This window comes from Rasamsonia byssochlamydoides (genome assembly GCF_041956645.1).
Source record: "Rasamsonia byssochlamydoides strain NRRL 3658 unplaced genomic scaffold VTN77scaffold_36, whole genome shotgun sequence".
Lineage (NCBI taxonomy): Eukaryota > Fungi > Ascomycota > Eurotiomycetes > Eurotiales > Trichocomaceae > Rasamsonia > Rasamsonia byssochlamydoides.
This window is the reverse complement of record NW_027192419.1, coordinates 218,460-244,043: the sequence shown is the minus strand read 5'-3', so window position 1 is coordinate 244,043 and position 25,584 is coordinate 218,460. Positions and strand designations below refer to the sequence as shown.

The window sequence follows — 25,584 nt, the reverse complement described above, 5'->3', positions numbered from 1 at the left end:
ATCTCACCTAACTAGCTGAACAAACAGCTGACTGATCGCTGCAGGGTTGGAAGTCAATTGGAGTATTTCTTTCTTCTACGAGGTTTCAAATCCAATATCTCTTCATTTCTAGCAATTTAATTCTTGGAAACGTCACGAGTTCATTATACCTGCACTGTACCGATATTCAGGGGGAATAAAGAAAAAAGCAAAAGCTTCGTACCTTGTCTCAGCAAGAACAACGACAATAACAGTGATCAACAAATATAATAAGGTAAAAAACAGGAATGAACACTGCTATACTGATTATCCTCCATGGTCCGTTCTATCACACCCATCCACATTCAAGTTTCTTTCTCCACTCCCAAGCCATGTCGATCGTGACGTTGCTTCCTCCACACACGATGATGACCACCCTGCTTTCTGGGGTCAGGTCAGGAACAAGCTGTTTTAATCGGGACAGCTGCCGGGACGGTATCGTCTCGGTATCCTCGTCTGAGGCCACGGCACTGTCAGCAAATGATGCTGCTGAGGATGGTCCATCGGCGGTGGAGGTGCCGTTTCTGCTGCTCCTGCTCCGTGCATCGTCATCTCGGTCGTCACCGTAGCCCTCGTCTTCTTCTGAATTCCTCTTTCTTCTCTTTGTCCCGCGCGGCTGCTCTTTGACGACTCCAACTGCAGTCTCGACGCACACTCCACAGGCTAGCTCCACGAGAAGCCGCTCGTCGTCAACCAACCGCAGAACGCCCCTGGCAGCATCGGCGTCAGATAGGACGACGCTGTGGATGGCGACGCCGGGTGGCGGCGACAGGGCATAGTCCAGCGTCTGGGCAGAAACGCGGATGCAACCCAGCGATGTCGCCAGGGACGTGATCTTGGGCAGGGACACGAGAGCTTTGTGAGACATGGCCAGAGCGAGGGATGCCGTGCCCTCCGTCTCGGCCGCGAGGATGTGGATGTCTTTCTGCTTCGTCGAATTCGTTTCCCGGCTGTCTTTCTGCCTCTGTCTATGTCGTTCAATCCCTCTCACCAAGCCGTTCATCAAGCCGCCGCCCCCAACGCTGCAAATCACCGCATCTACCGGAAGTGCTCTTGCGTCGTTGTCGTCATCCGCCGGCGGAAGCTGATACGCCAACTCATCGACAATCGTGCTGTTCCCTTCCCAGATAGCTTCATGATCAAACGGATGCAGTGCTATCTTCACGACGTCTTCACCTTGACTCCCTCCGGGACCGTCCTCCTTCATAACGACATTCTTCATATACTCGCCAGCAGCAGCAATCGTCTCACCATGCTGGATGACCTCCGTGGCGCCTGCGTCACGAAGCTTCTGCACCATGAGCGGCGACGTCGAGACGGGCAGGACGACCGTGCAGGGGTACGACAGCGAGCGCGCGGCACAGACGGCTGCCAAACCCGCATTTCCGCCCGAGGAGGCGTAGAAATGGATCTTGCGGCCGGCATAAGCGGGATTGGAGATGTGATGAAGGATGAGATTTCCCATTGCACTGGTGGTCGCAAACAACAGGACGTCAGTGTGTCCATAAAAAAAGTGAGAGCTGGATGTGAATGTATGTTTGTAATACTTACCGAGATTTGAACGACCCCCCTGGTTGGAGATTCTCCAGTTTCAGAAATATTCTGCTGTTAACCACAACAACGGACGACGTCAGTTTCCTTTCCTTTCCTTTTCCCTTTTCTCCGTCTTCTGTGCAGAAAAAGAATCGAGATAATGTGACGTGTTTATGAATGGACTTACCATCCCGCCGCCCTCGACAACACAGCCGATTCCACCAGAGGCGTCTCTATCCATGGCCGCTGCTGTTTTTGTTGCTTCTTCCTCCTTTCCTCCGTGGTGGAGGAGGAGGGGGGACACTCATCATACTCGCAGTAGCTTCCCATGGGTGATCGATCGATCTATCGATTGGATGATAGGTATGATATGGTATAAGTGTGGCGATAGATAATGATATGTTAATTAAGAAAGAAAACAAGGGATTTATTTAGGAAGTCAGCTGGGTATTGTGTATTTTATTTGTCAACCATGGTAATTGATTAATTAATTAATAATAACAGCAAAGATGAGTTAGATGAGTTAAGTAGGTAGTAATAGAATAAGAATAAAAGGAAGGAAGATAAGGATGAGGAAGTGGAAGTGGTGTAAGTAAGGACTTTCTTTACCAATTAAGATAAGATACCCTATGTCTTATTTTTTTTACATCTACAATTAAATAGGTAGGATATATTACATATCATACTGGAGACAGATATCCATAGCTTGTGTTTGGATATAGATAGTGGCTAGTTTACATCATATCAGCTTACATACTTGATACAGTCTTGTCTAGCTTCCCCGGGGAAAGGTAGGGCAGGCCATCCGTTACCCGCGGAATACCCAGCTTACCGGCCGACTTTCCCGTCCGTCAACTCCTGATATTGTATCTAATCGCCGACCAGGAAGGACCTTTGCAAAAAAAATTAATTTTCACCAGTTCCCGCTGAGGACTATTCCTATATCCATAATTCCATATTTCCATATATAGTACAGTATGATCTCACATGCGTCAAAATGTAACAATGTGTGGTCGTGGTCGTGGTCATGTCTGCTGAGGGAGAGGAGGCTATCCTGAATGTGGTAATCCACCTATTCTGTAGAACCTCTACTCAACTCACGTTCCCCATTTCTTTCATCCGACTGGGATGCGTAACAATAGTGTCGTCTATCTTTCAGTAGATGTAATCTCCCCGCATCTTGGACACTAATCCAATAACAGAGCTGACAGCTGACAGCAGCTTAATCCTCAACGATGAGCGGAGGGAAAAGGATCTTCTTGGACTTCTCAACGTCCTTGCCGTATTCGTAATCGCCGCCGTAAGACGCCACCGAGAAGCTCCGCTTGGAACGATGCGCCGCGTCTACCCGCAGAAGGTCTAGAAGCTCCGCGGACTTCTCCGGCATAAACGGCTGCAACAAGATCCCAGCTATTCGCAGAGATTCGCATACGTTGTAGATGATCCGGTGGGCCTGGTCACGGTCCTTCCACGGCTCTGCCTGATGGAAGTACTTTTGGGTCTATTTGGTTTTCCCGTTAGCAAATCCGTAACAAGGTACACGATATGATTGGTCCGCACTGACCTTCTCGATTATTCCCATAATCTCGCGGATGGCAGCTTTCGGGTTCAGGTTGTCCATATGATCAGCAACCTTCTGAGGAGCGGTCTCGATGAAGGCTTGATGGGCACTGTCGAGTGAGGAGGCGTTCGGAAGGTTGCCAGCCGCCGCAGCCTCGATGTATGGGCGCAAGTCCCACTTGGCTACTCCCATGATGCGACCCGCCAAATTGCCAAGTCCCCATTGCAGCAGTTTCTTGTAATCTCTGATGATGAATTCATTGTCGTAGTCTGAGTCGTCGCCAACCGGTCCCTGATACGTGAGGAAAAAGCGCATAGTATCAACGCCGAATCGATCGATCGCGAAGAACGGGTTGACAACATTCCCGGTCGATTTGGACATTTTCTCGCGGTTCATTGTCCAATGCCCGTGAACAAGGACATGACGGGGAAGGGGGAGGTCCAGGGCCATCAGGAACGCCGGCCAGTATACGCAGTGGAAGCTAGCAAGGCGTCAGCGATTTCCGCATATGCAGAAACTGGAGACTATCGACTTACCGGATAATATCCTTTCCTATAACGTGAACGTCTGCTGGCCATCCGAGTCTGTGTTCCTGCCCCGGCGGGAAAGGATATCCGGCTTTCGTCAGGTAGTTGATCAGAGCATCCAACCACACGTAGATGGTTTGCGTCTCATCACCAGGCACGCGGATACCCCAGGTCAAGCGTTCCACCGGTCTCGAGACAGAGAGATCCTGTAGCCCAGACGACACAGACTTGATGAGTTCTGGCATATAAGTCGTGGGTCTTAAGAACGTTTCGTTTTCCTTGTAGAATTGCAGGAGTCGATCTTGGAATGCCGACAGACGGAAATGGTAATTGGTTTCTGACGACCATTCAACTTCTTTGCCAGTCTCGACGGAAACCTTAGGAGTGTCAGTCTTCCATCAGAGCCATTGAAGATGAGATGTCCTACCATGATCTTCCTGCCCGTGGCCGGATCCAAAGCGGATTGCACCGCGGACTGAGGGAAGAACGTCTCGTCACTGACTGAGTACCACCCTTCATGTTTCGATGTGTATATGTATCCCCGATGCTGAAGCATTTCCTTCAGAACCATTAGGCTGTTGATCGCTATGTTGCTCGCTATCCAGGCATGCGTGCACGTACCCAAAAATACCGCACCGCATCTTTGTGAGCCGTATCGGTTGTTCGTATGAAGTGATTGTGGTTTAGGTTGGCCGCCTTTGCCAGATCCTACAAGAAAATTGAGTTAGAAATGCAACATTGCAAACACAGGGCTTGAAATAGATGCCAACCTTGAATGTCTGGCAATTCATATCGCAAAACGCCTGTGTGTCCATCCCCGCTGCGAGTGCAGCTCGTTGTATCTGTTTCCTGCCGTCAGATATCAAGTCGCCCAAACCTGAAGGTGCAAAACAGAACCTTCATCCCATGTTCGTCGGTGCCCGTGAGCAATTGGGCGTCCTCATTGCCAAGTAGCACCTGCCATCGTTTTAGGGTATCGGCAACGACCATTGAATACAAATGTCCCACATGAGGCGCTAGTGAAGACAGAGAGACCATCAGCATGCTGTCTGTATGGCTATCACCGAGATACACTCACCTGCATTCACATAAAAAATGGGAGTCGTAACATAATAGGGCTTTTTGGCATCCTCTGGGGCCGCCACAGTCGCAAATCCCCGAGGACGAATGGCAGAGACATGGCGTGCATACCCGCAAGACGAGAAATTCCAAGAAAGTGACCTCCGCGACAAATATTTCGATGCCCGTAAAAAGGCGCTGAATCGGCCCTTTGTCGTCTCCATGAGGGGTTGTGGAGGGGAGATAGACGCGCAGACCACCTGACGAGATACTTTTTGCGGAGGTACGCCGTCACCTCCGATGTGGTCCAAGCTCCTTACAACTTTGCGCAAACATTCTTCCCGCTGCCTAGAAAAAGCTCTTTACAATTCTTCCTCAAGCACATATCGACCCCGGCAGAGCCGAGCGGCGTCGTCTTTCCTTTGCAACAGTCGGAGATTTTTCTATTCTATTTTTGGATTTTTGGAACTGTATATTCATAGAATAATCCCTCGCTTTTCCTACCACCTATCTAAATATCATACTTGCTCTTACCCCTCCGGAGCAGCGCGCACTCAGGAGTATAGAATATGGCCACTACGAGCGAGGATACGGTAACAAAAGTATCAACTGATGGTATGTTTCTCGATTTAATTTCTGCTCATTGGTCTCTGTCTAACATTTTGACCTGCTAGGCGCTACGGATTTCGTACAGTCCTTCTACTCCGCCCTCCAATCCAACAGGGGATCAATAGCGACATTTTACAGCCCGGTGCCTTCCACGATTCTATTCAATGGGAACGTAGTCGCCGATGGTGCCGCTGTTCAAGACATTTTTGTCAATCAGCTGCCACCCACCCGTTTCGAAGTACAGTCCTTCGATTGCCAGGTCATCAACAGGCACTACCCCACCCCCACCGCTACGGGCGTCAAACTCCCGACTCAGACGACCGCGAAGGATATGTCTATACTGGTGACGGTCAGTGGATATGTGCAATTTGGAGAGTCGAGAGACACCCCACAGCGCGGGTTCAGTGAGACGTTTGTCTTGGTCCCCAACCCTGCTGCAGGCTCAGCAGGGGCTGGCGCAAAGGGCAAGGGTAAAAAGGAGTGGTTGATCCAGAGTCAGAACTTCCGACTTGTCGTCTGAATTTGTGGGGATTTGGATAGGAGGCAAGCGGCGAGACCATGCGTGATGCGCTAGAGAAGAGCGCATTTTCCATCACCATTTGAACGATTTACAGTCTGGTTTCGGATTATCATGGCTATCGTGGCCACATTTCCAAAAGAAAAAGATTACTATTAATATTGGGGATTGGGAAGGGTGCTAGCGAGTGAAAGGGTGGGCTTTGAAGGGCCACCAAGATATGTGAGGGTGATCCCCATCCTCAAGGACGAAAGCCCATTCCGCAGACGTCTGAGAACCCCTCAGCCTTTTCGTCGATGTCGATTTAGGAGCTTGATCGCGGACGCATATTTGCTTTGACCCGCTCCAGCAGGTCCTCACGCGACGCACCATCGTCCGGCAAAAGCCCTCTCTAGAGGATAGTGAGCAGAGTTGGAACTTGGCCTATGGACATAGGAGAGAGGACAAACTCACAGTCCGAAGCCATCTCCTCAACTCTTCGGCGGTCCAATCTTCGGGATCTATTGCGAATGAGGACATTGTTCTGTGGAGGATAGAACATGATATATTTGTACTGTACATACTTCCCTGAGGATCGCCCTCCGCAGGAAATATGTCGCCGCCCCATATTCCCCAGACGGCGACGGCAGTGACGATTCCGGCAAATCCTGTTGCTTTGTCAATGTGTGTGGAAATTTAGTTTGTGTCATCGAAAGTCAAGTCATGTACCAAGCAGGAGATTCTGGAAAGCTGTTAGTTTACAATGCTGTGAGAGTATAATTCAACCTCACCTTGGAATGCAACGCTCTGTCCAGTGGAGTTGGCATCGTGAAGAATGAATGTATGTACTATGCTAAGATTCAATTTCCGTATACTTCGAATCACAGTGACAGGCGACTAGGAAGGATAATTAAGGATGATTCAGCGACTTTAGGGATAGCATGTTGGAAAGAACAGCATGTCCTTTCACATGGTTAGGTGTTACACATCTGATCTGCAGCAATAAGCTAGCTCCTCGAGCTCCCCGAGTCCCCGCACGCGGATGCCTAACACTGCACCGCCACGTATGCACGTGTATTGCAGCCACAAAGCCTAACTGTCAGTCAGTCTACTTGCACCGCCACACGCTAAGGGTTTCCGGACTCGCTAAACCCTAATTCCAGATCCCACACATCGATTCCAGGCCGGAGCCGCTGTACGAGACAAGAGCTAGTTCGAGAACTCCCTTCAAGCCTCTTCACCCTTCGTCACTGTCTGTCTGTCTGTTGAATCTACACAGCCAGTCTTAACCGTCCACCATGCCTACCGAAGTCTCTGACATCAAGCAGTTCATTGAGATCTGCCGGCGGAAGGACGCTTCCTGTATGTCGAGCCTGAAGTCCCGTCTGACATTCTCTTAAGGGCAATACTTGTCACGAAAAAGATTTGTCCTGGAGGATGATGCCGTTCACCACGAAGTTTCTAATTGCGATGCAATTGCTAATGTTTCTCCTACAGCCGCCCGGATCAAGAAAAACCGCAAGACCAACACGACCAAGTTCAAGGTCCGCTGCCACCGCTTCCTGTACACCCTGGTCCTGAAGGACGCCGACAAGGCCGAGAAGCTGAAGCAGAGCTTGCCTCCTGGTGCGTTGTCCCGGTTGAATTGAGTTGAAGTTTGGCGGCGTGGTTGGAATAGAGCTGAGCTGCTGTTGAACGAGTATGGGCTGACGGTTGCTTTTTTTGCTTCTCAACAGCGCTCAAGATTGTCGATGTCTCCAAGGGTGCCCCCAAGAAGAAGTCTATCTAAATTAGCAGCGTTGGATGGACTGGACTGCTGAGGCGAGGCGAGTGAACGACGGTTGACGAGGTCGGGTACATGAAACACGATGACAACATCAACAAGACAAGACAAACGAAAAGAAAAGAAAAAGACAGATAGATCTTTCCAGGGAAGGGGGAATAGGGAATGATGCTGCAACGAATGCATTATGCATGCATGCAACGTTCCTGCGTCTGTTTTTGATACGGTGATTGATTACATGATGGACCGGACGGACCTTTTCCCTTACGATATAATTTTTTACTTCAAGATGTTCTCCTTGTCGGGATGTCTTGGGGTTAGAATACCAATTCAAAAACAGTTGAAAATCTCTCCTTCGTCCTTTCCTACCTACTTGCGTAGATCACCTGATATACCGTAGCGGGTGCATAACAGTGCAGCCAAATTAATTGATGGCAGTATAATATAATTAACTACATGGCTCTCAGCTCCATAACAATGTTGATAACGACGACAAATGACATAAACTAACACTCATTCTATCAATCTGTAATGAAATCTTTCTTTCTTTCTTTCTGTCTATCTATTATAAGCCACCTCCCTATAGCCCTCAATCCCAAACCTCCTCAACGTCTCCCGAATACCCACCAGATCCAGATCCGTCCTCCGCAACTCGAACTCGCCGAAATAATTCGGCTCAGGCGAGACTTTGCGGAACGAGAGGCTTTCGAATAGCGCCAGACTCCGGACGTTGGATTGGCCGATCTTCACACTGAGACAGGACAGCCTTGAAGAACAATTCAAAGCCCCCTGTTGTTGTTGTTCCTGGTTTTGCTGCTGCTGCTGTTGTTGTTTAGCAGAGGAAACGAACTCATCCACAATATCCGCTTCATGCTCAACGATATACCGCAGGAACGACAGCAGAGCGGCCCTGCCAAACCCTCTTCGCTGATTCTGCTTTTCGGCGATCATCAGCTCGATCTCGCCCACGATTCGTGCTTCGGTATTGGTATCGGTATTGGCATCGTCATCCTCCTCGTCAAAGCGCAGGAAGAGGTTGACGTCTCCCAGCATTCGATCTGGGCTGTCATCTTGCTCTGTAATTGTTATTGACGATGGTGATGATTGTTGTTCTTCATCTTCATCAGCATGTTCATCACGGTCATTATTGTCATTAATATTGTTCTCTCTCCTCAATGGTAGACAGACAATAAAAGTGAGTTTGTCGGCATCGGTCCGCCAGCTCTGCTGCATTGCATACTCCTCTTCGAGAGTCAGTGGCTCTGAAGCCGTCGCTTGTTGGATTTCCTTTGCGTCATGTTAGTCAGGCAGTGAAGTGGAAATTTCAAATGAATAAATTAGTTGAATACAACTTGGAAGAAAGAAAGACGGGAGAGTACATTATATTACAAAACAGGTTCGCGCGGAAAAGGAGAATCCATGAATGTACGTAGGTAGGTAGGTAGGTATATACATACCTCATCCTTCATCCACTCATGATACTTCAGCACATGCCATTTGGAGTATGGCACCAGAAGGACCGCCGATGTAGAGATTGCTAGAGAGGGAAAAATATATGTCAGTACAGAAGTTCATATTGAAGTTACTACCTTATGAAATTATTCCATTTTTTATTTCTGTATTTTTTAAGACCTAGATATGGACTTTGGTTTGGACATACCGGTATTGGCATTGATGAGCATTTTTCCTTTCCTTTTCTCTTCCTCGTCCTTTTTTTTTTCTTTTTCTTTCCCCGCCACTCTGATTCTCTGCCTCTCTGTAGGTTATCTGTCAAACAGGCTATTTGATAGTTAGAGATATGATCTTGCTTGATTTGCGCTATCCGATTCAGGTCGTGAAATTGGGAAAGCGAAGATATGAGTGGATACTTGATACTCTAGATATCGTTTTTCATTGCATGTGGTTTGTTTTATCCGCTTTTCATTCAGGACGGCCAATCATGTGTGCTTTCGACTGACGCCACCAGCCAACCATTTCCAATGTATGGATTTCGTTGCATCAAATCAACACTGTACATGCGTAACTTACTATGTGAGTAAAAAGCAAGTGAAAAAAAAATAACTCCAATAATCATAATAATTAACAAGGGATTATGCATGAATATAGTTAGGTATTACAGAAGAAACTATGTTTGATCAATTTGAGGTATGCATCAAGCTAATCCACATACCAACCGGTCTATCCGGTCTATATCACACATTGATTCGTTCGTATCATGCTACTGGTATAGTATTATACAGTACATACATTATTACATTTTCTCTTCTTGCCCCGCAAATACCTCAAACTTCACTACCTCCACTTCTAGCGTCTCCGTGTCGACGAGGATCAGCTCACCGGTCTCATGGAACTTGGGGATCGCGATCAGACGGACTCGAGGGTTGAGACTATCGTCCGTGACGTCGGGCATATCTGCATCCGTTCCGTTGAGACGGAATGTGGATTCGCTTTCCACCACGGCAGTCTTGAATTGAGGCTGGTTGCCGACGAAAAATATGTGTGGGCAGGCCTGGAGGATGAATGGGTCGTGTGTTTGGAAGGGATAGCACCCTGGAGGTCGTTAGCTATTTCACGCACGCAGACATATATATGTATATACATATGAAAGGGATAAGAGGAGAAATCTTACACAGCGTGTCAGGTGCAGTCGGGACTGCACATCTCCACCTCAGCATCGCTTCCATAATTCTCAGTCGAGTCTCCCCATCGTCTCCCGCTTCGACATTTCCATCCTCATCGGCAAAGTCCAAATAACGGAGAACATCGTCGACATTCTGGCCACTGCTACCCCACAGACGCCATCCTTCCACATAGCCTTCCCATGGGTTGGTGACACTGTCAAACCAACCAGGCTCCGCATTTTCATCGCCAGGTCGACTCTCCGAGCAGTATGCTCTGGCTCTGGGTAGCATCGCTCGATGAATGCCTTGCTGAGGAAGGGAGAAATTGGCCGGGTCCGTCTCACCCGGCATAAGTGTCACAGGTATGCTAGGAAGAATCTCGGAAAGAAAGGAATCAAGTCGCGTAATTGGGGAAGGATTGTAAGCCGAAGCATCATATCCGTACTTCTTCGGAGCCGTCTTCTTTTTGGGTGCACCGTCAGCGGCGCTGTCAGTGCCTGCTGCGTGAACGGTTTCCGCTTCGCCCAAGGAATTTCCAGCAACAATGAGTCGGCTGATCCTTGAAGCGCAAGGCTCGTTTTCTCCCTCAGAAGGCCCGGTGTACCCAAGCAGATAATCCGTCAAAAGCTCCAAGGCCAGAGCATCGCTAGAGCTTCCAGTGATACCCAGACCACTAACAAAAGCTATCTTCGTTGAGCCTTTTCTATTCTTTGTCTCCTGCTCATCAGACTGCTTCAGTTTGCTGTCTACAGCATCGCTGGCAGCCCGCCCCCATCGTCGAGGCTGGGGCGGGAAGTCGGGAACTTTGATATCGATGACTTCAAAGTCGCCATTTGAATTTTCTGTACCTAGAACGGCGATGATTACACCGGTCACTAGATGTGTGGTTCTTAACACATTTCCCGTCAAGCGAAGACGACCGGATTCGTCTTCCAACATTATCTGCGTTAAAGACGGATTCGACGGATCGACGTAAGTACGACGAGGAGGTGGAGCGGCGGTGAAGTGCTGGAAGGCTATCAGCTCATAAACCAAACACAAAAATTGGGAACAGGTATGCGCACATCTTTGACGACGTCATCCAGGATATTCGGCTTCAGCGGCAGATCCATGTATACAGTTCCCACAACCCAGCAGAGCTCTCCTTGTCGCACATCAAGCACTCTCTCCACCCGACGTGCATGCTCCCCTGCAATCTAAACACGTCGTCAGCAACGGTCAACATCGTAACCCTTGCCCGCGAGACAGATGACAACTCGCGACCTGCACGCTTGCCAGAAATTCCTGTACCACCTTGAGGGATTCTTACACTGAAACCATCCCATGCCTCTCTTCCAACTTGTTCTGCGGCCGGTTTCAGTTTCGCCAGACGCAAGAAATACATGTCGCTATATTGTTGTTGGTAATGCCGGGCATCTCCCTGGGGTAACAGGAAGGTATTAAGAGGGCTGTAGGAAGATGCGGCGCGGTATTGAGGGGGATATTCCGTGTCACTAGGAATCAAATCTAATCAGTAACTTCGTAGAAAAGTATAGAGAATGCTCGCAGGTGGAATAGTTCTATACCACAACCTCACCAGGAGGGGTCGGACCTACCTTGGCGGTCTGAGGAATCGACTTTCTGCATTGTCGGAGGTCATGCTGTCGACGTGGTTATCGGTTCATAAAGTCAATTGGTATGGAATAAGGATGTCCAGCAGCAGACCGTGATCAATGAGTTGTGTGATGATGTAGATGTTCTTGCGGAGAAACTGATGACGCGCATCACGCGTTTTTTGGCGTTCCTGCGGGAAGCAATGATACCGCCTTGGGAATCAACCTACAACGTGGATTCGACACCAGGCGTGAGAATCGCCAGGGAGAATTAGAACAGCAGATTTGTCTTCCAGTCTATCTGTTGAATCCTTGGATACAAAGCTCAGCTTTATCCAGTTGTTGTCTGTACAGCTGAATATGTCAAAGCTGCTAATATCTGCGAATCTGCTCTCATCAGACTACTCGAATGCCCCAGTACGAAAGAGAATTCCAAATCTATCTATCAAGACAGTTGCTTGAACTTGGCTAGACTCGGCTTTACTCAAGTTTACCTAGACATTCGCAGGACACCTCGTGTCATGCTAACTTGGCCACCAACTGGTGATTTTTACAGGAAAAGAATAAAGGAATTTATTTGCAAAATCGATTATCTGAGACAATGGGTCCAGGAATGTTCTCTCCATACCTCTATTTCCTCAGGATATACAAATCAAGGGGTTTTGTCCATGACAAGTCCATGCCAATTTGAATGCCACATCCCACATTCCAGAAAGCTCTGCAGGGCTCGACATCGCGTTTACGACTTGACAGGTGAAACATGATGGAAGAGCTCTATTCGTCCCATCCTGGTTATCAATTATGCTTTTCGTCATCTCCCTTGATGGAAGCTCCACATTACTCTGCTCCAAGGCCATCACGTTGTCTTTGCCTCTCCATATTTACCCTGGACCTCCTACCAAATGTCCATCCCTTCTCTTTCTCCCTTGTCTGCTCTTCAGACATCTTCAGCAAGGAAACTTGGCAGAAGGAGGGTTGTCACTGCTGATATCTATACAAAATGCGAATTCTCGACGTTTTGAGGAGCCTGATGGGCCATCTGTTCGTCGTTTTCCTGCTGTCGTCACTCCTTGCGACAGCTTTCCCATTCAATCCATTTTCCGATACTCTTGTCTCTCGCTTCGATCGACGCAGCTTACCAGGCTCGCTCGCGTTTGCTCCGCCGGGGGCAGTTGGTTATTATCAGCCTCCTCCGGGTCCTATCACTGAAGTGCCTCACCGGACAGTAGCAGCAACTGTTACTCCAACAAGCGTACGAGAGATCACGCATGAGCTCAAACGAGCAGCAGCAACAACGCAGTCGCTGTAAGTGCCATTCTGCATGGACTTCTACCGAAAAGCTTTCTGTCTCCACCTCGATGGATTGTGCTGGAGTGGCTCTGTTCACGTTCTCATGTTGTTACCAGGCCTCAAACCACATCAAGTGGCACCACGACAGCTAGCAAGTCCGTCTCTTCGACTTCGACAAGCGGAGCCGACGAGGGAGCTGTTCTGAATGCCCTTGGGGTCCTGATCCCTGCTCTTGTGGCGATGCTACAACTCTAGATCGAATCATATGAGAATACTATACTCCCAGGTTTTGTTCCGTCAGCTTCTCTCAATGACACTCGGAAACTTGACCCTTGTACATATTTGCAATGCGCGCTTGGCCTAGACGTCACCCAACTTATTCGGACATTGGAATCTGCTGATCCTAGCTTTGGACCTTTATCGTCGCCTAGGAGAATGATAGATAGACTTGCGTGAGGCTTGAATCAAGACTCTGGTTTCGTAATATTGAAGTACTTGCAATTACCGAACCATAGGTACTACGCTATTTACGCAGTTTTTTTTTATCTGCTTTCCAGGCGGGCTTCCTGCCCATATTCCTCGCCATTTCTCTCGCCATGTCCCTTACCAATATGTAATCCCTTTTCCAATTTGTATATCTCTTGCTAATAGAGGTGAGATTGGGGGTAGAATGTATGCTCAGTCTGAAGTAGATACCTATGTGGGTAGTCACTTACCTCATCTAGTATCCAGAATCTCAGAAATTGATATCATATGGAAGTCTTAACTACATAATTCTCACGCCATGGAGTTCCTCTTATGGAATATTCCTCTCTCTCCTGGTGAGCCTTGTTTTTCACTGAATAATAATAAACAGAGAGGACGAAATTTGCCAACAGGTCTTTCTTATCGTAAAGGAATGATATCGTTCTAAGGAAAGCGGTATTGTAGGCGGAGAATACCAGATGCAGGTACGTACTGTACCTAGGTTGGGTTAGGCTACCTACAGATGCCTCGGTTCTGATAGCTTTATCTCCGCATTATCCGTTGCTCCACCTCCACATCTCTCAGGAACGATATTGAATCCACTCTCTGGAGACAGTTTGTTTATGATAATGAGATGTGATGCGATGAGATAAATATCTTGCCTGTCGATTGAATTATATTCTCTTTCTCTGTCTGACTGGAACATGTTACACAGTCCTCGACAGGCCCAGACACCTCTCTCTGCACGGCTACCTCTCATATCTTATCTGCTGTTGAATCCACTGTCTAGTCAATTTGACTTCTTTAACCTCACCTCCATTAACCTCACTTACTAAGACTACGAGTAAACACTTCTGCAGACCGTTGACAGGCCTTTCCTCCACCATGTCTCTACACACCCCGCTATGCTCACTTCTCAAAATCCAACACCCGATTCTCCTCGCCGGGATGGCCAAAGCCTCTGGCGCACCACTAGCTGCGGCCGTGTCCAATGCAGGCGGCCTCGGTAGCATCGGTGGTCTGGGCTACACGCCAGCGCAACTCTCCGAGATGCTTACGGAGCTCAAGTCCCTCCTGCGCGATCCCAACCTGCCATTCGGCGTCGACCTGGCTCTGCCACAGGTCGGTGGAGGCGCCCGCAAGACGAACCACGACTACACGCACGGCCAGCTGGACGAGCTGATCGAAGTGGTGATCTCGCACGGGGCGAAGCTGTTCATCTCCGCCGTCGGGGTGCCGCCCGAGCGCACCATCAAGCGCCTCCACGAAGCCGGCATCCTGGTGATGAACATGGTCGGCGCACCCAAGCATGCGGAGAAGGCGCTCCAACGCGGCGTGGACATCATATGTGCGCAGGGCGGCGAGGGCGGCGGCCATACCGGAGACATCCCCTTCTCGGTTCTCATCCCGGCCGTCGTGGACGTGGTCAAGAAATACAAAAGCCCCATGACGGGCCAGACGCCTCTGGTTGTCGCCGCGGGCGGAGTCAGCGATGGTCGCAGCTTGGCCGCCTCATTGATGCTGGGGGCATCCGGCGTCTGGGTGGGCACTCGCTTCGTCGCGTCGGAGGAGAGCGGCGCGAGCCAATTGCACAAGGAAGCAGTCGTATCAGCAGGATTCGGCGAGACGATCCGGACGCTCGTGGTCTCGGGCCGACCATTACGAGTCCTGCCCAACGAGTACATCAAGAAATGGGAGGAACGACCAGATGAGATCGCGCGGTTGACCCAGCAGGGCATCGTGCCGATGGAGCACGACATCGAGAAGGGCAAGGAAGAGGTCGACATGCCGTACCTGATGGGGCACGTCTCTGCTGTCGTGAAGGACATCAAGCCAGCCAAGACAATTGTCGAGGATATGGTGAGGGAAGCGGTCAAGATGCTGAAGCTGGGTCAGACATACATCATTAACAAGAGCGGCCCAGTTACAAGCAAGCTCTAACTTTACTACTACTATGACTACTAATATGACGATTTCTCATGTACCCAAGCTGTTACCGTACATACAGTCCTACATATAGGAAGTAATAAATGACGAATCTCAACCCATACGTAAAACATAAGCAAGCAAGTTAATTCTCTGTTCCAGATTGACTCACCTCCACCTCTAGCCAGAGAGTGTGAGTGACAATGACAGCGAAATGGGTCAAGACATCCTCTACGAACGGAACGGAACAGGAATCGAATGGGATGCAATGGCATGGGCAGCAGTGAATCGAATTGAATTGAATAGTTGATTTGATTGGGATTTCACTATCGTGGAACACTTTCATTTATGCCTTGCTGCTCCCATCAATCAGTCAATCAGTCAGTCACTCAATCAATCAATTCATCAATCCATCACTTGCGCATCTTCCTCTCTCTCTTTCTCTCACACACACTCTCCCCTCTTTCATTGGATCGGGGCAATTGACAGGCAGGCAGGCAAGGCAATTGACGATAGGATCATGATACCAGCCACACAATGCACCAAAGTACAGTACATAGTGTAAGCTAAGCAAGGCCAGACAGTCTACCTAACTAGGAGGCAGCGAGCGAGGCAACTGGCCGAAGACAAGGTATCCGATATCAGTCTGTCTGATTGAAGTCAATCACTCTGCTGATCGATCCGGTTCTCTGGCTCCAACACGATGACAGAAAAAAAAGTCCGCAGTTACATGGAACACCCATTCACCACGGCTTTGTTATTACCGTTGGTTCGAGCTTCCGCTAGGGCAGGAGGCGGCGGCGGTCCAAACACGGGCTTCTCGGGTTGTTGCTGTTGTTGTTGTTGTTGCTGCTGCTGCTGCTGCTGCTGCTCGGGGAAGCGCTCACGTCCGGCTTCACGGTGATTTCCACTGTTGTTAAGCTCATATTCCTCCTCGTCACTGATCACCTCATCTTCTTCATCCTCATAGTCCTCTTCATACTCACTCTCTGTGCCTTCATCGTCCCCATCCAGTTCGCCAGCAAGAGCCTGGCCCCGTCCCTGTTCCTGCATCCGACGACACAGTGCCTCCAGATGGTTGCTCTTCTTGCGCCATTTTTCCAGCTCTTCCTGGTTCCGGGTCCGCTCTTCGGCCATCTCCAGGATGTTTCGGTTGGTCTGGTCGTGTTTGCGGGTCAGAGTCAGGTTTTCCTTCTCCAGCCGTTTGGTCTTCTTTGACATCTCCTCCATCTCCTTGCGGAATGTAAGGAAGAGCTCGTTGCTATTATTGAGTGTATCTTCGACCTGTGACGTGCTTTAGAAATGGCCGACGCAACCAATATTTCTCAGACAGATTCGACAGGCAACAAGCGTACCTGTTTGAACTTCTCAACATAGATGTTGAGTTGGCTGCGAAGCTCGGCTTCTGTATGCGAGAAGGTGGACACCTGGGAGCTGAGAGCACGACATCGAGCAGCCTCATTCTCCGCAATGCGGCGCTGCTCCTCGTACTTGGCCGTCAAGCTCTGGATTTCGGCATCCTTGCTGCGCAAAAGCCCCTTGTAGTGCGATTCGCGCACTTCAAACTTCTCGCCAATGGTCTTGATTTTTGCGCGGAGCCTAGAACCTCGGGTTAGAGCAGCTGCGGGAGTCCAGAAATGCAGCAGCACTCACGCCTCGTCCATGTCGATATCCATCTTCTCGTTCCTCGGGTTGCCTTTGGAGGCCATCACATCCTGGATATCGTACAGAAGCGAATCAAGGCGTTCATTGACGATCATGCGCGCCTTTTTCTCATTCTCCTCGAGCTTCTTATTCTCATCCTGCAGACGCATGACCATCAGCGTCACATCGTTCCAATCGCTGCAGCTATGTGAGTCAACCCACTTTCACTTTCTTGTTTTCCTTGGTGAGCTCTCTGCACAGCTTCTCGAGCTTGTCCTTCATGGTAGCCGTTTTATTCAACTCCGACTTGCCCTTGTCCTGGTCTTTCTGCAATTGATCCGCTCGTTTCTTGCTCTTCGCATAGTCGCGGTCCAGCTTTTTCATGTCTGCCAACAGCTCCGTATACTTCTTGTGCACAGTCTCCAGTCGAGTCATTGGCGATTCGATATTGCTCAGCAGCTGGTTGAGATCCCTTGTCGCCTTCTTCACCTCGCGTTCTGGAAAACCTCGTTAGGGCGCGGTACGGCATCTAGGTGGCAGAGGTTACGCACCGATCTCAGCTTCTTGGTCCTTCTCTCCTGCGGCATCTTGCTCCAGCTGAGAGATCTTAGCTGCCAACAGCTTCGACGTCTCATTGGGGTCCGCGACCTTTTTTCCCTTCGCCTTTTTCGCCATTGCGGCAGATGCCATACCTAATGGCGCACAATCAGACTGTATGTATGGTCGTAGGGTGGCTGACGAGGTCTGGTTTGTGTTCGCGTGATCGTTCCCGATCGATGAAAAGAGAGGATCGCTAGAAATCCGAGGAGCGTGGGAGACAGCAACAGCCATGCCTAGACCGCAACTGACTCAGTTGCGGTCACGGCAGTTGTCTAACTTTTCTCCGAACAGGTCACTCCAGCTGCTGCTAGCAAAGACTTCGGCTGTTGTCGTGTATCTGACCCGGCGCTCACGTCTGCGAAGACCGTGGTGAATTTTTCAAGACTCCAGAGATCGCTGACGATTGACGGGCCGTACACGGAGCGGACCGGTGCACACCAGAAGGAACCAGGAGGGACGGCGGTGCTTATCGTCTTGACGCCTGGCAGAGGCAGTCTCTCTGCGAATATTAATCGACGAGCCCAGCGCTGGGATCTCGAGGATCTTGCCGGAGACACGATCGAAGCCAGTCGTAAGAGGGGGATGCACACTTGGCCAATCCGGGCCTAGTGCGAAATTCTCGCCGCTCTTCTCGGCGGACGCGGATTCGGAGAAGAGAGCAAAGACAATTGCTGTTACTCAACCGCCGGCTTTCTGCACAATTGACAGCTCACTAGCAGCCCTATTATCACAAGGGCCTGTACAGTATTTTATTGGAACAGGGCTTTTCCCTGGCTGACTCAACTTGCGTGGCTGGTCTTTGCCGCCACTGTCCGCGTCTCCGGAGTTACGGTACCCTATATAATTGAGATGCGAGGACCTTGACGGCTCTGACTAGTCGAACCATCTACTTCCTTCCTTTGAATCTCTGGTGGCAACTCGCCCGTCATGTTGCGCTTGTCTCTAAGCGCGCGCAAGAATGGACTGGCTTTGTTACAACGGACGCCAGGCCCTCGACTGTCGGGGTGGGTTTTGCCACGTCGAGCTGCTTCGACAGTAACGGATCTGAAGAGCTTTCCTGCCATTGGCGAGAAGCTCCATGGCTTTACCGTCCAGGATAAGAAGCATGTCCCTGAACTGCATCTTTCAGCGATCCTCCTGAAACATGACAAGACCGACGCAGACTACCTGCATGTGGCCAGAGAGGACAAGAACAATGTCTTCGGCATCGGTTTCAAGACGAATCCTCCGGACGCGACAGGAGTGCCTCATATTCTTGAGCATACCACGTTATGTGGTAGCGAGAAGTTAGTGCCTCCTGTGAACCTGTGCAAGTCATGCTCCAGCTAACGTTTGTTCCACAGATATCCTGTCCGCGATCCCTTCTTTAAGATGCTGCCTCGATCACTCTCCAATTTTATGAATGCGTTTACCTCCTCTGACCACACGACCTACCCGTTTGCCACCACCAACAGACAAGATTTTAAGAACCTTTTATCCGTCTACCTCGACGCTACGCTTCATCCTCTGCTGAAGGAGGAAGATTTTAGACAAGAGGGATGGAGAATAGGACCTGAGAACCCAAGAGCTGCGGAGGAACGAGATGGCGCTCCAGAGCCAGGTCAACAGCGCGAAGACATTGTCTTCAAGGGCGTGGTTTACAACGAGATGAAGGGCCAGATGTCCGATGCGAATTACCTGTACTATATCCGGTTCAAGGAGCACATCTTTCCCGCGATCAACAACTCAGGCGGTGATCCCCAGTTTATAACGGATTTGACGCACAAGCAGTTGGTCGATTTCTCGCGGAAAAATTACCATCCTAGCAACGCCAAGATCTTCACCTACGGTGATATGCCGTTGGATGAGCATCTTCAACAGATTGGAAGCGTTCTGGATGGCTTTGAAAAGGGGTTAGCTGATAAGGATGTCAAGTTGCCGCGCGATCTCAGCAGTGGACCTCTCAACGTGACCATCCCAGGTCCCATCGACTCATTCACCAGTGAGGACAGGCAATACAAGACGTCAACTGCTTGGCTGATGGGTGACACTACTGACATTGTCGAGACGTTCTCTGCGGGGATACTTTCGTCGCTGCTCCTTGATGGCTATGGCTCTCCTATGTATCGGGCGCTAATTGAAAGTCAGCTTGGCTCGTCATTCACGCCCAACACCGGTCTGGACACTTCGAGCAAGGTGCCCATCTTTTCTGTCGGTGTGAATGGCGTCAGGGAGGAGGATGTGCCAAAGGTTAACGAGGCGATCCGGAACGTGTTTAACGAATGTCTCGCGAATGGGTTCAGCGACGAAAAGGTTCAAGGGTTCCTCCACCAGTTGGAGCTCGCCCTGAGACATAAGACTGCCAATTTTGGAATCGGTGTCATGGAGAAGACATTGTCGTCCTGGTTCAACGGGGGTGACCCCATGAAAGAGCTTGCCTGGAACGATGTCATCGACGAATTCAAAAGGAGATATGCGCAAGGTGGCTATCTCGAGTCTCTGATGCAGAAGTACCTCCTCAACGACAATTACATGACATTCACCATGGTTGGGTCGCCGACGTTCAACGCAGAGTTGGACGAGAAAGAAAGAGTTCGAAAGGATGCCAAACTTGCAGAACTGACTGCCAAGTTCGGCTCTGTTGAGAATGCGGTTGCCCAGCTCGACAAGGCTGAGCTGGAGCTGCTCAAGATCCAGGAAGACGCCCAACATGCGGATATAAGCTGCTTGCCTACCCTTCGTGTCAGCGATATTTCGAGACAGAAAGAGCGCAAGCCGGTGCGGGAAGCCAAAGTGGACGACATGGACGTTGTTTGGCGCGAAGCACCAACAAACGGTCTTACCTACTTCCAAGCCCTAAACGCCTTTGATGAATTGCCGAACGAGCTTCGCTTATTGTTGCCGCTCTTCAATGATTGTATCATGCGGCTGGGCACTGCTAACAGAACCATGGAGCAATGGGAAGACCTGATTAAATTGAAGACCGGGGGCGTCTCGACATCTACCTACTTGGTTTCATCTCCAACGGAGTTGGGTAGATTCAGCGAAGGGCTTCAGTTTTCTGGGTACGCTTTGGACAAAAATATTCCCACCATGCTGGAGATCATTCGCGCTCTCATCACCGAAACCGACTTTACAAGCGCTGCGGCACCCCAGATGTTACTAGAACTCTTGCGTTCTACAACGAACGGGGCCCTGGATGCTGTTGCAGGGTCTGGTCACCGTTATGCTGCGAATGCCGCTGCAGCTACCTTGTCAAGAAGTTACTGGGTTCAAGAGCAACAGTCCGGGTTGTCTCAATTACAGGCCACGGCCAATCTTCTTCGCGATGCCGAAAGTTCACCGGATCGTCTCGACGAGCTTTTGCAAAAGCTGCGTCTGATCCAGTCTTTTGCCATTTCAAGATCTCCCAAATTCCGGGTGCGTATAGTCTGCGAACCTAACAGTGCGGCTGAGAACGAAAGTGCCTTGCAGAAATGGCTTTCTCTCCTTCCTCAGACTCCCACCATTCCCAAGGCGGTGAAAGATGAGCAACCCACCAGCACATCCAGAATGGTTCTCTATGATCTCCCTTATAAAGTCTACTACTCTGGGCTTGCAATGGAGACGGTACCATTCGTTGATCCGTCCAGTGCGCCGCTAAGCGTGCTCTCTCAGCTTCTGACACACAAGTATCTACACCCCGAAATTCGAGAAAAGGGCGGTGCGTATGGTGCTGGTGCCAGCAACGGGCCGGTCAGGGGTGTCTTTACACTCTCCAGCTATCGCGATCCCAATCCGCACAACACTCTCAATGTGTTTAAGAAGAGCGGTGTTTTTGCGCGGGATCGCTCCTGGACCGAACGGGAACTTGAGGAAGCAAAACTGAGCATCTTCCAAGGACTTGATGCGCCGACCAGTGTTGATGAGGAAGGGATGCGGTATTTCATGAGCGGTGTTACGCATGAGATGGATCAGCGTTGGAGAGAACAGGTCCTCGATGTGACTGCCAAGGACGTCAACGAGGTCGCTCAGAAGTTCCTGGTCGACGGGCCGCGACAGGCACTCTGCGTGCTTGGCGAGAAGAAAGACTTTGCTGATTCGGCAGAGTGGGATGTAAAGAAGCTGTCATTGAAATCCCAAGAAGAGATCACAGCGGGATCCGCTGCCGAATATCCTGCCGCCGCTTCCGCATAGTCTCCAGCATCGCTCTTCAGCAAAGTTCTCTTTTCATCTTTCATTGCATTGCATTGGGGAATGGAATCTCTTCGTTTGGGTTGGCATATTTTCCGATATACCCACGACACCTTGTATTATAGATGATGCATCTGAATCCACTCCGGACTTACGTATAGAATACGAAGGGACATGTACTATGCATCCTATCCTGTTCATTGTCGATGACATTCTCCATTCAGCATTTCTCCGAAGAATCTTTTAACAATCACGGTTGGATAACACCATTCCTGGACTGAGTCGTTTCTTTGGAATGGAAAGATCCACCCGGAGAACAATGCGGTGCATGCGCTGCTTCAGAACAGAGCAGACTACGTCTCCAGCCTTACCACCGTGGCAGGCGACGGCAAGTCACCAAGTCTTGTATAGACAGGACTTGGGATAGGCGCAACATCAATAATGTGCACCTCCCAGTCAGGCCGGCTCTCCTTATCTCTGCTGCCGTTTCTCGCTTTGACAGCAATCCGTCGCCTCTTCTCATGCCACCTACATAAACCGTCTTCTCCAGAGGTGTGTTTTTGGGGTCTGTCATGAGAGAGCGCTGGCGTGATTAGTCTTAGCTGGCAGCCGAACTGGATAGGGGGAAGGGTCTTGATATGAGGTGCACGTTGTCTCCGTTGTTTTCAGACCTGCCCTGAATCCTTCCAGGCAACCCTGCCGGCCTGGAAGGTCCTATGAGTCTATGGAGGGCGGACTAGGGACGTGAGAACATTATTATTCCAAATTGATAAAAGAAATCCAAGCCAACCTTGCTTGGCTGGCAGGTAGCTTCATCCATGTTCTTCAGAACATAGCAATGTAACGGCAATTATGAAACCCTGCCCAATATATTAATGTTTCTACCATAGACGTTTCGAAATGTTTTAGGAAGATGTTTCCCCCGAGTTTCATTGGTGGTGTTCTAGAAGACGCCAAGGCGAGCCTGATAAGCTTGTTGGCTAAATCATATTAATTCATGATCATCATCACCCCGGACCCCATGTTGCTCGTGTGACGTCGCACGTGTAATCTCTCCTGTCCAGCATTCAATTGCTTCGTCGCATTGCCCGTCGAAACCATCTCGCAAGAGATGAGGGATTCCTCTTCATTCACTATGTAGGACGCGAGCATATCAGACCGAGATCTTGAATCAGAAGGCAGAGTACAAAAACCTCAAGATGGCAGATGGCAGCCTGGTGGGACCCAGGCCTACGAAGGCATGCGGTGAGTCGCGAACAGTTCAAATGAATTGCCGTTCGGGATTGACGCGATTCGCAATTCCTAGTCAATTGCAGAAGACAGAAGGTAGGAAAGGCGTGAGTGTCGCGAAGGAGCCTCGAGCTGACGCCGTACCCCGCAAGATGAAATGCCAGGTCGACGACGTTCCGCCATGCCGACGATGTCGAATTGTCAAGTCCGAATGCATTTTCCGACCGAGAGCCAATGTATGAGCATACATACCACATACATAACATAACGTGCGCCTCTGCTGATGCCTCGTAGGCTGCGGCTGTTCCCAGAGCGCCAGATGCCCGGGCCAATGCGATCCCTACCACCGTGTATAGTTTCTCGTCGTCTCCTGTGACCAATCAGTCGATCCTCGCTCGTCTGGATGCCATTGAAACTCTCTTAGGTATTAAGAAAGGGTCCGATGCGGAGGCGGCCCTCGAACCGGAAGAGGAGTTGGACACTGAGCCCGAGGGGGAGGATCTTTCATTCCACGGCGTATGGAGGGCCCTGTCCCACCTGAAAGCCATCACCAGACCAGCGCAGGATCCGAAGATCTGGTCGAGGAGCATAGTCAAGCAACTATGGCGGTCGTATGTTCACAACGACGTCCTTTAATCGATGACGAGCTAATCAGTTCAGATTCCACTCGAACTTGCCGCTGCTGCATTTTCTGGCAGATCGCAAAGCTTTCTCCAGTCCGACGCCGTTGCTTCTTGCTTCTGTACTCTATATCTCTGCGCTGCACCACAATTCTGCGGAGTCTGCGGCAGTTGCACCGGGCTACTTTGCAGCCACCTGCAGTGCCATCGCCGAACTTGTTACGCCGCCTCCGGCCGCGGCGCTGGCCGGTAGTCCTGCTTCGAATTCAGGGCAGTCGAGCTCGCAGGTGGAAGAACAGGTGTTTCACAACATCCTTGGTTTGATAATGGCCAGTCTGAGCTCGGAAGCGTTCATTGAAACGACGGGCACATGGATATCCATTGGCTACCGGCTGCTCTTGGATCACTGCCCACATCAGGTTCAGGACACGAGCCACGACTGGCGCGGGTTGTTCTCTGGTCTCCAAGTATGCTCCAGCCGTCTTGTCGTTTGATTCGTTTGATTCGTGTTGGTAGATGTGAACTGATTATCTTAGATAATCGACGTTGAACATGCCTCCATCCATATGTGTTATCCTTTACTTCCCAAACAGCCGCCGCCATTACCTCTGCAGAAGCTGGACCGTCATCAAGATAATGCTTACAGGGGCCTCGCTCAGATGATGCATAGTGGACTGAGCCACTTTGTCGGACGAGGCTTGCCGTCAGTCTGGTCTTTCGTCAGTGGGAAGGATTCAAATAGTCCTCCCAGTACCGATTCTCCTTTCACAGAGCATGATTTTCAGGTGATTCGTCATTGGGCAAAGCAGCTGGATGAGTGGCTGGTTCACTACAACGGCGTATCTCGTAAGTTTGCTGCGTCTGTTGATCTTGGGTAGCAACTGATTTAGGTTGTAGAACCGTCGGAAACCGATCGACATGGGATCTTGATTCTGCTGCAATACCATCTGCATAAGCTATTCGTTCTTTCTATCTATCATCCAGCTCGGGGATATGATCTTGGGGCTCACAACATTGCTTCTGTTGAGAGACAGGAATTGCTGATCTCGGCGCGGGCGGTGCTGCGACTACGAGACAATGATACGGGCATCTGGTCTAACTGGGATCTTGTCGTATGTTTGCTGTCTCGTTGAAAGAGAGTGATCGCGAGCTAATATTGTAGATGATAACTTTGGCAGCATTATTGGTTCTGCGTGGAGTAGAAGATGGGATGGCTCACCAAGAAGGTATACTCCGACGCTGTTTGACGCTTGGTAACCTTGCTAACTCGCGATCTAGATCTGAACTTGGTGCAAAGTCATTTGAACAGCCTCCAGCGCACCCAGCGTCCCGCTCCCAGTCTTCAACATGTACTGGCGGATCGTCTTGAAACGGCGATGCGGAGCATGCGTACGCCTCCGTTGACTGGGCCAGAGATGATGATGCCAGACACGAATCTGGATTATCCGTGGGCCATATTTGACCAGAGTACTCTCCCGCTCGCCAATCCATCCTGGTTGTTGCAGGACCCGATGCAGCCCCCGCCGAAACCGACCGTTCCTACACAGCCATCTGAATCCCAAGTTGGGATGTCGCAGCAGTATCACTCCGGTTTGGTGGGTGATGAGGCCCTCCATGCCAGACAATGGATTGGCCAGGAGCAGGCGACAAATGGGTGGCCATCGACACTATATCGCCTTTTCGGTCATGACGAGTCGATACAACACGAGACTTCTGCCTTGAATAGCTAGGTCGATGCTTCAAAAGCTGTCATTTCTATATACCTGAGTATTCAACTACATATGTTGGATATGTTGGATATAATATGCTCGCAAAGCGGCTGATGAATGGTCCAATAGATCTAACGCTAGGCCTGCTG

The 25,584-nt window shown here is 50.1% G+C and overlaps 11 protein-coding genes across 11 annotated transcripts; 5 read left to right on the top strand and 6 right to left on the bottom strand.

Annotated features, from left to right (window-relative positions):
• Positions 1-307: 307 nt before the first annotated feature.
• Positions 308-1,881, bottom strand: VTN77DRAFT_5072 (uncharacterized protein; the record flags this gene model as incomplete). Its single annotated transcript, XM_069421202.1, has 3 exons — positions 308-1,487; positions 1,570-1,623; positions 1,739-1,881. 3 exons carry the CDS (start codon positions 1,879-1,881, stop codon positions 308-310), a joined length of 1,377 nt encoding a protein of 458 aa, XP_069277254.1.
• An 892-nt stretch (positions 1,882-2,773) lies between these two features.
• VTN77DRAFT_5071 (uncharacterized protein) lies at positions 2,774-4,922 on the bottom strand (the record flags this gene model as incomplete). Its single annotated transcript, XM_069421201.1, has 8 exons — positions 2,774-3,052; positions 3,116-3,593; positions 3,649-4,016; positions 4,067-4,198; positions 4,261-4,347; positions 4,410-4,481; positions 4,537-4,655; positions 4,718-4,922. 8 exons carry the CDS (start codon positions 4,920-4,922, stop codon positions 2,774-2,776), a joined length of 1,740 nt encoding a protein of 579 aa, XP_069277253.1.
• Positions 4,923-5,267: 345 nt separating this feature from the next.
• On the top strand, positions 5,268-5,827 carry VTN77DRAFT_5070 (uncharacterized protein; the record flags this gene model as incomplete). The annotated part of the gene is made up of 2 exons (XM_069421200.1): positions 5,268-5,313; positions 5,373-5,827. 2 exons carry the CDS (start codon positions 5,268-5,270, stop codon positions 5,825-5,827), a joined length of 501 nt encoding a protein of 166 aa, XP_069277252.1.
• A 301-nt stretch (positions 5,828-6,128) lies between these two features.
• On the bottom strand, positions 6,129-6,630 carry VTN77DRAFT_5069 (uncharacterized protein; the record flags this gene model as incomplete). The annotated part of the gene is made up of 5 exons (XM_069421198.1): positions 6,129-6,215; positions 6,278-6,324; positions 6,388-6,471; positions 6,533-6,545; positions 6,595-6,630. The coding sequence occupies 5 exons, from the start codon at positions 6,628-6,630 to the stop codon at positions 6,129-6,131; spliced, it is 267 nt and encodes an 88-aa protein (XP_069277251.1).
• A 471-nt stretch (positions 6,631-7,101) lies between these two features.
• On the top strand, positions 7,102-7,592 carry VTN77DRAFT_5068 (60S ribosomal protein eL38; the record flags this gene model as incomplete). Its single annotated transcript, XM_069421197.1, has 3 exons — positions 7,102-7,165; positions 7,301-7,429; positions 7,540-7,592. 3 exons carry the CDS (start codon positions 7,102-7,104, stop codon positions 7,590-7,592), a joined length of 246 nt encoding a protein of 81 aa, XP_069277250.1.
• A 552-nt stretch (positions 7,593-8,144) lies between these two features.
• VTN77DRAFT_5067 (uncharacterized protein) lies at positions 8,145-9,268 on the bottom strand (the record flags this gene model as incomplete). Its single annotated transcript, XM_069421196.1, has 3 exons — positions 8,145-8,873; positions 9,044-9,123; positions 9,247-9,268. 3 exons carry the CDS (start codon positions 9,266-9,268, stop codon positions 8,145-8,147), a joined length of 831 nt encoding a protein of 276 aa, XP_069277249.1.
• Positions 9,269-9,837: 569 nt separating this feature from the next.
• Positions 9,838-11,846, bottom strand: VTN77DRAFT_5066 (uncharacterized protein; the record flags this gene model as incomplete). Its single annotated transcript, XM_069421195.1, has 5 exons — positions 9,838-10,136; positions 10,216-11,215; positions 11,272-11,403; positions 11,517-11,700; positions 11,803-11,846. 5 exons carry the CDS (start codon positions 11,844-11,846, stop codon positions 9,838-9,840), a joined length of 1,659 nt encoding a protein of 552 aa, XP_069277248.1.
• A 2,593-nt stretch (positions 11,847-14,439) lies between these two features.
• Positions 14,440-15,495, top strand: VTN77DRAFT_5065 (uncharacterized protein; the record flags this gene model as incomplete). The annotated part of the gene is made up of 1 exon (XM_069421194.1): positions 14,440-15,495. One exon carries the CDS (start codon positions 14,440-14,442, stop codon positions 15,493-15,495), a length of 1,056 nt encoding a protein of 351 aa, XP_069277247.1.
• Positions 15,496-16,206: 711 nt separating this feature from the next.
• Positions 16,207-17,799, bottom strand: VTN77DRAFT_5064 (uncharacterized protein; the record flags this gene model as incomplete). The annotated part of the gene is made up of 5 exons (XM_069421193.1): positions 16,207-16,764; positions 16,836-17,079; positions 17,134-17,282; positions 17,347-17,621; positions 17,676-17,799. 5 exons carry the CDS (start codon positions 17,797-17,799, stop codon positions 16,207-16,209), a joined length of 1,350 nt encoding a protein of 449 aa, XP_069277246.1.
• An 852-nt stretch (positions 17,800-18,651) lies between these two features.
• Positions 18,652-21,879, top strand: VTN77DRAFT_5063 (uncharacterized protein; the record flags this gene model as incomplete). Its single annotated transcript, XM_069421192.1, has 2 exons — positions 18,652-19,010; positions 19,068-21,879. The coding sequence occupies 2 exons, from the start codon at positions 18,652-18,654 to the stop codon at positions 21,877-21,879; spliced, it is 3,171 nt and encodes a 1,056-aa protein (XP_069277245.1).
• A 1,196-nt stretch (positions 21,880-23,075) lies between these two features.
• On the top strand, positions 23,076-25,456 carry VTN77DRAFT_5062 (uncharacterized protein; the record flags this gene model as incomplete). The annotated part of the gene is made up of 9 exons (XM_069421191.1): positions 23,076-23,121; positions 23,183-23,202; positions 23,259-23,342; positions 23,401-23,717; positions 23,767-24,193; positions 24,263-24,572; positions 24,624-24,838; positions 24,889-24,952; positions 25,005-25,456. The coding sequence occupies 9 exons, from the start codon at positions 23,076-23,078 to the stop codon at positions 25,454-25,456; spliced, it is 1,935 nt and encodes a 644-aa protein (XP_069277244.1).
• Between the last annotated feature and the right edge of the window lie 128 nt (positions 25,457-25,584).